This window comes from Numida meleagris, chromosome 6 (assembly GCF_002078875.1).
Source record: "Numida meleagris isolate 19003 breed g44 Domestic line chromosome 6, NumMel1.0, whole genome shotgun sequence".
NCBI lineage: Eukaryota > Metazoa > Chordata > Aves > Galliformes > Numididae > Numida > Numida meleagris.
In genome coordinates, this window is record NC_034414.1 from 35,246,725 (window position 1) to 35,262,330 (window position 15,606).

Consider the following 15,606-nt stretch of genomic DNA (forward strand, 5'->3'; position numbering starts at 1 on the left):
GATCCAGTTGGAAGGAAAACAAAAACAAGAAAACTTATTCATATGTTTTGTCTCCTTCAACAGCCAGATATTTATACATTGATGACACCACCCCAAACATCTCCCACATTCAAGGGCCTTTAGCAAAAGGATCTTGCTGAGAAACTTTTCAAAATCCAACAACACTGAAGCACAATACAAAAAACCTGAGAAGTTCAGTACCTTGATTTTGAGATTCTGATCTGCTTTGTTGTTTTTTTCTTCATCCAAATTAGTATTCAGTGAAGATACAAGCAAGAGCATTTAGAGGTTAACCACGTCAACAGAAGACTACATAAGAAAGCACCTCAAGCTATTCAATTTCATAATCCACAGTGGAACTTACTACAGGTTGGGGGCGTTGTTTTACTACCAGTTATGGAGGTTTCAAATTTAAGCTGCCTTTAGGCACGTACAAGAGTGAAGTTACTAAAAAACCTTTTCTTCCATGTTTATTTACTCACAGATTTAATTGAAAATTTTTTTAAAAGTGTCATATTCTACACATTGCATATGATCCTCAAGTCTGTCTGCCATATTTTTACACATAATTATATGGCAGATTTAGCTCAAAAGGCAAAATCCAGACAGATAAGATGCAAAGAGCTGAAACTAAGCTCTGATTTCAAGTTAACTGATTTCTCAGAAGTGCTACATCATTTGAAATGAATCAGACAATCTGATGATTAATCTTGTGAACAGGACAACGTATTATATAAGTGTATGAAATATGGCAAGTATTTTAAAAAGTACTTTTACTGAGCTTTTCACAGCTTTCTAAAAGGATAGAGAATTCATATTTTCAATTTTTAATCAGGAAATATAACTTCAAACTAACACCTTGCAGTAAAGAATGTATTATCATTTACTTCATGACAACACTTAGTATTTCTATATAAATACTGAAGGGCAACTATGATTAAATAAAATGGTGTGCAGCCTAAGTATTTTCAGACCCTGCAACAAAAACAACAAAAAACTAACAAGATACTTTAAACACAGTACAATATGTAAGACTTACCTGGACTTTTCTCTAACTAGTCAAATATTACCAGCCAATAAAAAAAACTGAGCAAAACCCTAGTGGCAGTAGCTTAATTAACATGCTAATGACAATCTCAAATCACTAGGTAATATTAAAAATACTCCCTAGAAGTTTACATCAGAAATACACAGTAATATATAGTCTATGCTATTAACACCACATAAACAGAAAGGGTGGAGCAGAGCAATAAGTTTCCATAAATATTTGTGTTTTATGCCATGTCTCCTCAATACTCCATTTCAGTGTATAATTGCCATTTTCATTTGAAGAAATTCACATTAAGAAGTCAAACTGTATTCTATGCCATTACACATCCCCCAGTAACAAAATATGAATGAAATTATGTAAGAAGAAAATAAACAAGTCATCTTAATTTTGATTACTCAAAATACTTAGCACATTCAGAAGGTTCCCCCTCCTCCTCCCAGGTAGTAATATTTGCTACTAAAAGCTCCATTCTCTGCATCTGTAACATTCAGGGTGGAGGGAGAGGGTAGAGGGAAACTATCATTGATTAAGTTAAACTGTATAAAGAATTTTAAAATGAAATTGCACTTACATCATAACTATAGTCTGCATCATTTGTTACTGTCAAGTCTGCAAGGTCTCCAAGGCCCAGTACACTTAACAAAACATCATCAGAACCCATAATAAATGACTTGCCTCCTCCAGATGGAAACGTTATTGGCTCAGCTACAAAGAATAAAAGTTTCTTTAAGTCTCAATATAATAATTTAAACATTGATGAAAAACTGCATTATTCATCACTTACAAGCAAAGCAGTGTTTAAAACGGAACTAGTACACAGCACATACTACATTTCAAGTAAAAAAAAGAACACACACACGTGCAAACACACATTAAAAACACAATTTTCATCATGATTTCTCTAATTTCAACTTGGTCTACAAAAATTTACATAATTTTACAATTTACAAATGATACGTGAGAAGGTAACAAGAATGAAGTGACTTGATATCATTTTGCAATATCAAATCTACGTCCTACATCTCCAAATAATACTTCACTCACTACACCACGTTGCCTGCCTTCCACCTATTCGCAGATACATCTCTATGCTTTGTACTAGTCAAATATCTCTACTTGCACATTAAGTATTTTTATTTCAAGTCAAGGTCTCCTGCAAAACTTCTCTCCTATTTCAAGTTTTCAGATGATTTAAGAAAAGAAATATCTGTTATTTGTGAATCTCCTCTTACTTTCTCTATATGATTTTCGATTTTAGGATTTTAAAATTACATTCAACTATTTATCTCACTTAGCTGTGCTTTCTCAAAGTTTAATATTAAACATTTTTGTTAATTACCATTCAGAATGAATAAATACAAATTATCTACAAACCATGTATGAACGTACATCTGAATGATGAAAGTTTCATTCACCCATATTCCTTATAATCAACAACACTGTATACCTCCTTCTACATTATGCCCAAATACCAACTTAGTGGTGAGAAATATGAATAAAGGCTTAAAAACTAATACTTGAGCACGTTATTAGAAGCTGCTTTTACTTATCAGTGTTCTCTTTTGTGAAAAAAAATTGGGATGCTTGATAGGTAGCATACTTTAGATCAACTTCAGTGAAATGGGAACTTCAGCGAAGTGTAATCATTTCCAAAGCATATTAATTCTTATCTGACATCTTCAGAAATTGAATTTGCTTGACTTTCAGATTTCACTGACATGGATAGAGTTACAGCATCACTGTAGTAGCACTTCTCATTTCTAATCCTCTCAGAAATAAAGCTTTAACACACTTTTTTTTTGCAGTCTAAATTTCTGACTAGAATTAAAGGGAGATACAACACTTCTATATGAAGCAAGAAGTAACATCACAAACATTCTTTAGGTTAACTTAAAATAGTGAAATCCTCAAATGAATAATTAGGTCATTTTTTTCAGATATTCAAGATTTCCTTGGTTCTCTTCTGACTATTAAAAAACCAGAAGGGAAAAAAAGATTATAATACTTTATTTGGAATGTTCAAAACTGGCTCACTTTCACTGTCCTGACAAAGTCCTAGACTCACAAATATAACTATCCATTTACAAGCCAAATTTCCTAAGTCATAGTAACAGAAATAAAGCTTCCCAGACCATAGGGGAAAGGAGACAACATCCTCATTTTACACCTGAGGACACTTTCCATCCTTGCTGTGAGTCCTATTTGATCTAAGATATGCTCACGTAGTTTAAATGAGCTCCCAAGTCTATCCTCCTAATAGTGTGTGAGATTAATGCCGTCTGTGCTTAGCAGATCAGCTTTCATGAGTGAAGCTCTACCGCTGAAAATAGCACAATAAGTCTATACATAAATAAAGAGATGTTGAAGTTGTTAAGACTTCAAAGTTAACATTATTCAAAATTTAGAAGCACATTTCTCAACACTAAAGCTACCAGTATGTATATGCAGTGTAACGACATTTTTATTAATTTTAAAAATAACTTTCTGCAAATATGACATTCAATAGAAGACCCAAGAATGTTTGCAAGTTGCTTGGGTTTTCAATTTTTTTTTTTTTTTTAAGGTCTCTTTTTTATACATGGCAGAGAAGAAATACAATGAAATATGCATGAAGTTATAGCTACCATAAATAAAGATCCATACCCGGGCATATATCAATAGGTATACGGAAAAAAATAATTATCAAATGTTTTTGATTAAAAAAAGGAGATCATTCCCACAGCTGTGGGAATAGGTGTTCAAAAAGAAAAAAATAACTCTCTGCGCTATATACTGGATATAGAATCAAGTTGTTGCTCAGAATCAAGCTGCACATTCTATTTCTGAATATCGTGCACTATGGCAAAATGGAAACTTTTTTAATGGCCAAGACTATAACATGTTATTACAACGTAACAATTTTCTCATATTTAAACCTGCACTTGAGTAGAGATAAAGTCTTTAGAAATTTAAAATACTTATTCCCAGCCAATTAGAACCATAGTTAGAATTAGAACCACAGTTCTAACAGAATTACAGTTTCTTTTCTGATCCCCTAGCCCTCATTAAGTTAAAAAAAAAAGTGAGCTTAAAAACCCCTTTTTCTCTACGTGAAAATAACATTTCCAACCCCTCCATTTATAACAGAACTGGAACACTTAATAGCAGAGGGTAGCATAAAGCTTAAGAACAGCCCCAAGAACATTACAGCTTGGTAGCATTTATCAGGCTAGCATGCCCTAGCAAGAAAGACATACAATTGCTCCCTAAAGCTGTCTGCAAAAAAACCTTAGCTTTGAAATCACAGCTGAATAAAATAATTGAGTAAAATCACCATATTATATTAAGTATTTGAAATTTACAAAGGACAGACCTAGAATGAATACAAAGTAAGCTTGTATGCTTGTAACTTTGTCTTTTTTATAATGGGTTGTGCAAATATTTAGAAAGCCACAGAATATTGTTCAGAATACAATTTCTAACCAAAACAGCAAAACTTACACTACTCTTCCAGTTTAAAAGTTACGGAGAAACCACAATTAACAGATATAATAATAAACATATTCATACTACTGCTCTTAATGAATAAAGTCCAGCAAACTGAACTGATAAGCCATAATCATACAAGCACATAAATAGATAGAAATACAATTCTGAAGGCAGTTTACTTGAAAATTGTTTGGACAATCCTTATTTGAAATGTAGGACAGTGTCTGTTCTACAGGAACCAGGCAACAAAAGTTAGCCCTTATCAAACTCAAATCTACAGTATTTCTTCAGAAGGATGGCTTTGTACTTACTTGAGATATGCCTTTAAAACAGACATCAGATAACATGCCATTTAAAACACCTAGCACAAAACATTGCAGCAGTCACGCAGTTACTGGAGAGATGCCAGACATCTCTATACCATCACGCCACATTTATAGTGATAGCAGAAGGTACATGCACACAGATTTCTGCAACAGAAACTTCACCAGTAATCTCTCCAATTGCATTCTACAGGTTAATTTGATACTTGTGCATCTTTAAATTGTAAAGAAAAATAAAGATGAAAAGGAAGGCAGTAAAACAGAAGGCTGGAAAACAGGTAAAGTAATAGTTTGGGATAGTAGCAAAAACACTTCCCCACAAACTTTACACTTTTCTGCTTAGAACAAGACAGAAGTTTGAGGGTGGAGGAGGACAGACAATAGCAAGGGTTAAGGAAAAACAAAAGAACCAATAAGCAGCATCAGTAATAACGCAAATTGTTTTGACTTCTGGGATAGCTAATAACATAGCAGGGCTTATGGTTCAAAGATCATCCTAGAAGAGCTAAATGTAAATTTGGTTGTGAACTTTGGTTGTTTTTTTTTATTTTTTTAAGTAGACAATTTATATCGCAGTATCGTAATCTTGAAAAGTACTCCTTTAAGACTCCAACATCAAAACTGTAGATGGCAACAAGCTGAATAACAAGACTTGGGGCTATGTAGGTAATAGTGTGCAACTAACCTCTACTGCATAAGATAATCCTGAAACTGGACCTAATACTTTGTAGAGAAATGCTTAAGATTATATATAAAATAGGACAAGAGAATTTAAAAATAGTAAATCAACATTAAGCTTGAGGAAAAAGAGACAAGTTAGTCTCTTATATTAAACAATCACGAGTTTCACTTAAGAACACAAACTGTGTTATCAAATATTAATACTCACCTTTTAACCCTCAATCAGTAACACCCTATTCATACAACATTTTGCTACGCGGGGTCTGCAAACAGTGATTTAATATTGAATAGTTTCAGAACACACAGCTGTACATGAAGTTGTTCAAAAACACTTAAGAAATAAAGGTCCGTTCCAATAAGCCACAGTTACAGTCTCATAAAACCATTTGAGAAGACCTGCAAATAGTAATGATGTGGAAACCTGCAACTGCATTAATCTTTATAGAGGGGACAGTAAATGACAGCGTGTGTTTTCTACAAGAAATCTCCTGAAATACAATAAGTAGCTGAATTTTTTGTACCTTCCTCTGCTCTTGCACCTTCATGATCAGTCATTCTAGAAGAGGGTGACCTAGATTGATTAATGATTCCTGAAGGGATGTGGGGTATCTCATCATCGCCCAGATCTGCTATCATGTCTTGAAGTTTTGTCCTGTTGACTCCTGTAAATTAACGTCAGCAGCAAAAATTCATTTGATTGCTACCGCTTGACTTGACAGAAGTCTAAAAACCCATTAAACTAAGTAAACAAGAATAATTACGATGGGACCTCCTCAAAATAAATACAATGCTTTGCTTTTGTCTTTGTATATAATTACATTTGACCTTTTGGAAATCAAGAGGAGTTAACGCATTAAATCTAGAACTACATGCAAACAGTCTGAATTCACCAGATTAAAGAACAAATGCTTTGTTTTCTGTTGATCTATTTTATAATTTCCTGTAGGAGAGAAAAATTTATCACACAGCCCTTGAGAGAAGCCAAACATCAAAAGAACACAATTATAAAAATACATATGAATTAAACACTTGCTAATACAGAACTAACTATACTAAACAATTAAACATTGAGAAAGATTGCAAATAAAAGATAAGCTCACAAATGAGGGGAAAAGTATAAACAAATCATAATGGGGGGTGCAACAAACAATTAACTTTCCCTGGTTTTGAATGGTATTTGAGTTGTATAAAATATTTATTAAATACAAGATCACTGCTGTATGAAATTGCAAATGCACATTTTACCTATTATATAAGCCTGCCTCTAGAAATAAAATATACTAAATTATATGCATTAATTTCATAATACAGACTAACAAGAATAGTAGTTTCTAATTAAAAATATTTTAATTAAATTCACTTCTGCTTTCCACTTCCAGCTTCCATTGAAAAAAGCTTTAACCATGAAGTGAAATTTCAGTGACAGACTCCTGTTAAAGAAAATTATCTACAATGACACAAGACATCACCAGCTTTAATCAATAAGGAATTCCTCACAGGTAGAGTTGGCAGCTATATTTTAAACAAATACGACACCCTTATGCTATGTATTTCTCTTTAAAATCCACTACAAAGTATTTACTACTTTTAAATGAATATAGTAAAGCATAAGTAATTTTCAAACATATCAATTTTTGGTGAAGCATGCATTAGGAAGTATTTCATAACATTCTGCGTTGATGTGTCACTTTTATTAAAAGATACAAACCAAAAGAAAGTCTTCATTTTATTAAGTAGTAAGAGGTAAACACTAGATTTACAGATCACTTATCAGAAGTAGAATTGTTTCTTTAAGTAGTTAAACTCTAAAAAACACTCTGAAATCGTTTGATCAATTTTAAGATCTACCTTCGACAAAAAATGGTTTAAATCGATGTGACCAAAAGTAAGTATCCATCAACAATTAAATCCTCTTGATATATTGCAGAGAGGGATCACTATCCACATTAGTAATTGCAAAACATGTTCATTTTGCCAAATATAAACTAGAACTCCCTATACTTTTTCGTGGTTTCGATATTTGTTTCATGGAAGCCACAGAATTTCTATCATACATATGGGTAGGAGCTTTTATAAGTTGTTCAAGAATAAAACTGGCTTCCTAAAGTTTCCCATGTGTAACATGCTATTGAATGGTTAAGTTTCATCACACTCATGTATTGATGAGTCTAGAAACCTATGACCTCAGCTAACGAATTGTGAAATACTTAATTTTCTTTCCTGCTTACAGTTCTTTATGTAGAATCATTTTCCAGTAAACCCAGAAGTAAAGCAATATTATTATTACTTTAAGACACAGATGGATAAAAAGCAAGGATTAATACAGAGACCTACTTGAGCTTTGAAGGAGACAGAGAAATCAGATAGACATTTACATTTCTTGCAAACAAAATTACTAATGGGAACACACAACATTCCTTTAAATGCGTGAACAGAAAAAGGCTTCATTCCAGTAAGATAGCAAAGCACAGGAAGCAGCTTGGATTGTAGTAGATTGGAGGGAAACAAAGTATGTGTCATAAACACTTCTCACATACAAAAGTTGAAGAGAAAGTCCTGAAAACAACGTCCTTTATTGTGCAACTGAAGCAAACTTCCAACTACAGTTCTAACTATGAACTATGGTTACACCGTGTTTTCAGTTTTGCCTGTGTTACTGTGCTTTCCGCACTTCAACTTACAGAGTGTTTCTACTGGATGACCTATTCCATCATGTCATCATTTCCTGTAGAGATCTGCAGGCTGAAATGAACTGCATTTGGCTTGAAGAGGACAGGTCTAAAAAGATACTCCAAAGAGGTGAAGGATGCTGCTACTCAGTAGTACAAAGAATGCCTCCTTTGCAACAACACTTTTTTTCTGATAGCCAATAGACTAACATATGGATAAGATCTCATTTGAAAGGTACAACAGTTAATTGCAGTCAGCCAGTGAGATCTCATTTTAAAAAAAGTACTGTTAAATGGTCAGGTCTCAACTGAACAGACCACAAACCTGCTTTTGTGTCTTTTCTATTCCACCTGGTTGTCAGCCAGTCACCTCTCTAAAGCGATCAGCAGAAGATATATTCTCACAGATATTAAGGAGCAATCACTAGGTTACATGATACAAGTGACAACTGGTACCCTGAAATGTCTACTTGAAAACACACTTCACACTCCAGAAGATTCATTTGTCTTCTTGACATTGATACAAGTTTTATTCCCATCAAAACTCAAAGCACCTTTTATAAATGGCTTCACCTCAAACATATGGGAATAATAAGTCTGTTTCAGAGCATACTCAGAGGGAACTGACAGTAACCCAGCTCACTCTGCTACCCATTGCTACCTTGAACCAGCATTTGTTATGTCGTTACTAAGGGGATTATCAGCCTCATCTTGCAGTGCTTTTCAGCAAGTTTACTTACTTGTACTTCAAGCATCACCTCAGAACAGCCCTCAATCCATCATAAAAGAGGGAGAAACACTGAAGTTCACAAAGAAGCAGCTGCTATTCCCAACAACTTCCCTGTAATTCATGCTAAAAAATGTCAATATTCTTGATGGTCTTCCAGTCATGAGCACTGTACAAATTTCTGCTTTCTAATGACTGTGCCTTCCTATCATTGTTGAAGCACTCTAAGTGTTACAAAGATTTTTAAGGATTAGAATGTGCCGACTCTGCATAAGCAGATACATTTCAAGGCACCAACTGGCTGTGTTGTACTCTTCTTCAGGGTGAAAGACAACAATCAGTAAACATGAAGAAAAGAACACCTAGAACCTCATTTCCTTCTTCAGAAGTCAAAAGTGAAGGTCAACAAATATTCAGCACAGAGAAGCTGTGGTCTAAGAACTCAAACAGATTTCTACTAGCTCCAAGAAGCTGTAGTCTGAATCTTGCTCATCAACATGCGATGCAATGAAGATAGTATAATCCAAATCATTCCATAGAAACGGAACAATCAGTTTCAGGCACAAGAAAAGGAAAAGCAAAACTGAGGAAAGTGTCTGGGAAAATCAGTAAAAGGATCTCAATTTTAAATGATCTAAACATACAACTTAAGACGTGAAAACTGTATTTTTAATTGCTGAGAATGACTAGACTGAGTGGATTCTATCAAATGAGACATTCATCATCTCCACAACCATGCTGTGGAAAGTTGACAAATTATATCTGAAAAACAGTCACTCACTGATTTGCTTACGCTAACTGATTTTATCAAACTTGGGGAAGAAGTTTCATGTCTTAAATTCAACATATTGGTGAAAAAGGTAAGCTTTCAAGAAAACAGTTTTGTGGAAATTACACATAACTCCTTATCTGTCGCAATTAAGTCCAGAATATAATGAGGATGGTTTTAATGTTACAAACAGAATCAAAGTAAACAAACAAACAAACCCAAATCCACCACACACAACCTCAATAGCCAGACTTCGGGTTATTTTACCATTGATACTATAGAGGTAATTAAAGTGTTGGGTATTTTTTGTTTGGTTTTGTTTCATTTTAAATTCCCTTCATAAGAAAAGAATTTAACATAATATTTTAACATAGTATTTTGACTATCCTGACAGATTAAAAAACAAGAAAGGAAAAATAATAACCTTATCACAATATATCTGAAGAGCAATTACCTATGTTTAGGTGTTCCACTCAAAAGATAACATGAACAAACAACAGAAGTATCAAAATGAGTAAAATGAACTTCTGTTCCCTTATTAACCCCTATGATTGGAATGAAAGTTACCACATCTGAGACAGGGCCACGAAGATCCTGTCATGAGTTAAACAGCCTAATTGCAGATTATGGTACAGATACTGGATGCATGTCCAATAAAAGAATCCATTAGAGTGTCTGCCCTATTACTGTGTCCCCAAAACACAGCAAGAGGTGATAATCAAGTTTATTTGATCATAATGATCATGTATACAGTGCCACACAGACACAAATCTGAGAACAGACTTAAAAACTTCAAAGAGCAAAGTAAGATGAATCTGCAGTGTGAAGACTGTGAAAGATCAGGCATCAGAAGCAGAAATAAAGAGGATCATCTACTTTCAGTCTTGTGTTAAAAAAGCTGACAAAAGAAGTCTACAGACAGAATAAAAATAATTTAAACAAACCTGTCCCACCATAACTGCATACTTTTATGCATGCACTTACGGCATTCAACTAGTTCAGCAATTTAAAGGTCAACTTAAAACTAGAAACTGTGAATTTGATAAGTGGCAAATGCTTACTTACATATTAAACGATGCTTATTGTCACCCAAATTACTAGCATAAATTCTAAAAATCAATACCAAATCTAGGCAAGAATCTTTGTACTCTGGCTAAAAATATTTGTCTGTGTGTGAATGCAGATGTGCATGAGAGTCATGCAAAACTGCTGAAGAATAACATGCATCAACTGAATATTAGTTTGTTACAATTTGCAAAGTAATTTCAAACCTTAATGATTATAGAATCCTTTATGAAGTGTTATATCTTAATTATAATCTGATTTAGTGCATATTCACACAATTTTTCAAATCCTAGATATTTTTATTTTTACTAAACATAACTAGAAACTTTAGTAGACTACATAAATAAAAATTAAAAAACACCTTCAGAGACTAATTTAATAACATTGTGTCCACTAAAAAAAACTTGTATAGTTGATGATATAAATTACAAAAGCATTTTTAAAAGGTACATAATGTTGAAAATTTGATTTAACTTGCATAGTTCAAAGAAGGGCAACGGATCTGAAAACTCTTAAAGAGCAAGGCATTAGCCAAAATGCTGAAACTGCACAGAAAAGCAAAAGGTACCATAAAATAAACAAAGCCACAAAAAAGCTCATAATCACATTACAGGCCTTCTTTTCCTCCATTCTCACGATGCCTTAGATAGCAAAAAAAACCTGCAAGCCCATAAATAGCAATTATAGCTTGATTCAAGCTCATGATGCAAAACCAAAAAAACCACACCCAAAAAGAATGAAAAAAAAATCAAAAAACATCCCCAAACACCTGAATAACAAAAAAAACACTAAAACAACCAACAGTCAAAACAGTACTATAGTATTTTAATTTAAGAAGTGGAGAAAGCTTAAATCTTCTTTCAGAAAACCTTCTGGAGTAGAAGTAACCCCCAAATGCCAATTGTTCATTATTTTTGTACTCCCATTAAAAAGCAGTTACTTCTCTTCACCTATTTCACTTTAAACTTTTTGCTTTCAATACATCTCACCGAGATGAGACTGGCTGTAGACAAAGGCTTTGCTATATTCACATTCAGCAGGTAGAAAGTTAAAGTTGGTTGCCCCCATTACAGAAACATTTAACAAAAAACAAAAACAAATAGAACTCATGAGGAAAAAAAAGTCTTCTATATAGATATGTAAAAAAGCGTTGTATTACAAGATTCAGAATCTGCACTTACTCTTCACCCCTTTCTTCCCCTTTCGTTCCTTCTTGTACTGTTCCTTCAGTTTACTTATTAGTCCCTGGTCTACATCCCAAACCTCAGCAGTTGGGGACAGGTCATCTTTGTCTACATGCAGCATATTATTAAAAGAAAAAAAATCAGCAATTGGCAATGCAAGCTGTTGGCTATTTACTATAATAGCTGTATAAGAGCATCAATACAAGTTCTTAATAAATCTTTAAAAGGTGCAGTCTCAATTTAAAGTTTACAAAATACAAAAATCTTGTTGCATAGTTTTCCAAGGCACTGTTTAATATCAGTTACACGTTTGAAAATTGTATGTTAATTTGTTAGGAGCAAACAAATTAAGCTTCATAAGTAACTTTTTATGTTGCATACTTCAAAATACAGAAAAATTCATTGGTGTTCAGAAAAGATTACTGCATCTTTAGAAAGACAGCGTTAAGAAATTATTCAGCCAGTGTTAAACAAGCAAATAAAAGTATTCATGCTGTATTACTCATGAAAATGCAAGCTGAGTAAGTCAGTGCCAGTTTATTCATGAAGACCACCATGCATCCTCTCACACTCGTTCTACATGCACAAGAAATAAATCTTGGTCCTATACATAACCAGAGAAACAAGCTTATGAATGTAGCATTTTAAATTAAGATTGATAAAAGTAATTCACACAAGTGAATTAAGTCAACATTCTACTGCATTTCAGCAGTTACACTAAAAAAAAGTAAAAATTCCACATTCCACAGCCATTTCAGAAGACAACTTCTTCCATTTGACAAATATTGGAAAGTTATTTAATGTTCACAAGAAATCTCAAAATTTCCCAACTGTCTCAAACCTTTCTCGGAAGACTATAGTAGGAAATGGATACACTAGTTTCTAAGACAAGGTAAAGGTAACATTTGCAGAAGAACCTTGCCTGAGGAACAACTAAACATCAGTCAAACTTGGCTTATGTTCACAAGGTTTTTAGACATAAAATAATAAAACTAAGTTATTCAATTCCCAACATCCAACTATACCTACAATATCAGTGTCTTCATAAAACAGCAATTTTTGATACTATAGCCCTTTGATTCATAGAAGCACACAAGAGGAGCCGCATACAGCAGAGACAAAGAAACAGAAGCATTTAGGTAGCAAAATGGTAAAACCAGTAGGAGCGTAAGTACAAATGTTTCATGATAGAACACGACAAAGAATGGGAATATATTCTAGGATACAGACGAATCTATGAAAAGAACATCATTCAGATAGGGCAGAAAATGAAAAAGAGAATCTTCATGAAAGAGGTGAAATGTAGAAATGGTAATGGTAGAGAAGGCAGGAAATAGAACACAATAGGGAAATTTCAAGAATTGTCTGCGTGGATCTACAGAGAAGGAAACTGAAGAATTACATCTTACACCAAACTACTGCTACAGCTCCAAACTGCAAACAGAAGGATCTCAACCTTTATGAATACAGGGTCAAAACACTGACAGAAAATTACTGCTTATTCAGGAAACACAAGAGCACAAAAAGATGTCAGAGGATATGTCCAAACAAATTAGGAAGGAAACTAATAAACAAGCAAACAACACCTCCCCCCCCCCCCCCACACACACAAAAAGGAAATTCAGGGAGCAACAACAAACAACAGTCTAAAAAAACATTAACAGACTGAAAATAATGAGGTAGGTCACAGCAGTATAGAGAAAGATCCGACAATAAAAATCAACTAAAAAGCAGAACGTATGTAACATATGCTTTGCGACATATGTTGCACAAAATAAAAGCCAAAACATTCTCGCATGTAATTGTGGGATGTTTTTAGAGGTGCGATGTATGAAACCAGGAGCACATAATTCAGTGACAACAAAACAGGAGGAACATATCCTATTTGTGGGATACACTGAAAGTTCAGGAGGCAATGAACTGGAAGGAACTGGGCTAATTCGGTCAGAAAACAGGAAAAATAAGACTGAAAAAAAATATTCAAAAACAGTGGTATTGGCTACTGAAATGTAGGTCAAAAACAGAAAACTAATTAAAATTATACCTCAGATTAACCAAGGAGGCTCCGAAATTAATTTCAAATATTTTTGGAAAACCTAACATTATTTCCCTCAGATATGCCTACACTTACTTACCCTTTTCGGGACAAAGTCACGTAACTGGAAGACTTCCAGAAGTCTCCTCTAGTAGTAAACTTCCTCAAGACACCCACAGTGGTTATAATCCACACTAAACTGGCACCAGCACCATGCAGAGGATCCAGAGTGCCAAACAGCCAATAGCACTTAGTAGAGAGGGTTTTTTTCCCCCCCCTCTTAAATTTCGTATTAAAAAAAATGACCCAAGAGAACTTGAACTCCGGTCCCTCTCCCATTCAAAATTCTGTGTGCAGTCTGACTCATGTTATCTAAGAAGAATTTTTGTGTTTCACACAGAAGAAAAAAATCAGTGATCAACATGTTAGACATGAAAATCATAAGCAAAATAAAAAATGTGTAACGCTCGTAACGTGTAGCATACTACATAACAGGTAGCATTTGCTTTATTCCCTTTTGCCTAAGCAAAAAGAACTTACATAAGCATCCTTTTCTTGATAGTGTTTCACTACAAAGCGTAAAATTTTAATCTGAAAATGCACATTTGTTTTTCAGTGAAAAATGGCATACCTTAATTGTTTAAAATTGCTCAAATTTGCTCAAGTTTCACTATTTTGAAGATAAACTGTTCCTAGTAAAATATCACATGACAGAGACTTTATATCACAATATCTGAAAATAATTTAAGACTCAAAGTACATTAAATGAGATATTTATAAATAGGAATGTGTTCAAAAGAAGTTGTATTATATGGAAAAAGGAAAACTTCCACATTCGGTGGCTGGCTGACTTACAGAAGTTTCTAATAACACAAATGTCACTATCAAATTTAGTAACGAAAAGTTTTAGTGTACCTGGAGTTAGACCTACTGATACTACTTAGATGATTAACTATTGAAAGCAAAAACATGTGAAGTTTGATTTGCTTATATTAAAAGCTCTATAAAGAAATATACATGGAAACATAGGTTCTTTACATTTTTGTCAGAGAGCCTGAATCCTCACTACTATAAGGAACGGTAGCGATGCCAGTGACAGCGAAGACTGAAGCGGGAAAAAAAACACTGAGAATAGAACTGAGCAACTATTTACATTATGAAGAAGCACTATCTTGTAGCAATTTTTTTTTCTTTTTTGCATGAATCAGGGCATCAAACTGTCTTTCTATACACTGGTAAGACAGATTCAGGAACCAGAATTTTCTGCACTCAATATTTGAAAGGAAGGTGCAAATTCAAAATCAGAACCTTGGCTTCACGGCCTAAGAGAATACTCATACTGAGAGACCTGCCTGCTTGGCTAAATAAAAAGACAACCAACAAACTAGTCAAATAACATAGTCTTTAAAGGGGAACAACACCAGGCAACTAAAATGCTTCTAAAAGCAAGTAGATACTGCTAAAACTAGACAATTTGTCTGCCTAGAAATAAAACTGAGCTTGGAAAAAAAAAATAAAAATAAAAATTTAAAAAAAGGTGATCAACTCTTTGACACTAATTCCAAACAAAGAACACTTCCTAATCCTTGGTACCTTCAAAATCAATTTTCCCAAGTGCAAAGAAATTAATTTAA

At 33.8% G+C, this 15,606-nt stretch overlaps 1 protein-coding gene across 6 annotated transcripts in view; it reads right to left on the minus strand.

The window, feature by feature from the left end:
- STRN3 (striatin 3) overlaps positions 1–15,606 on the minus strand; it is a 55,630-nt gene that overhangs the window by 14,199 nt on the left and 25,825 nt on the right. For 4 of the 6 annotated variants that reach the window (XM_021403804.1, XM_021403803.1, XM_021403802.1 and 1 more), the window contains exons 8-10: positions 11,935–12,045; positions 6,045–6,185; positions 1,623–1,756 (exon numbers count right to left, since the gene is read on the minus strand). In XM_021403804.1, coding sequence (XP_021259479.1) covers positions 1,623–1,756; positions 6,045–6,185; positions 11,935–12,045 — 386 coding nt within the window. The remainder of the gene's footprint in view (positions 1–1,622; positions 1,757–6,044; positions 6,186–11,934; positions 12,046–15,606) is intronic. The other 2 variants (XM_021403805.1, XM_021403806.1) reach the window with 2 other exon arrangements.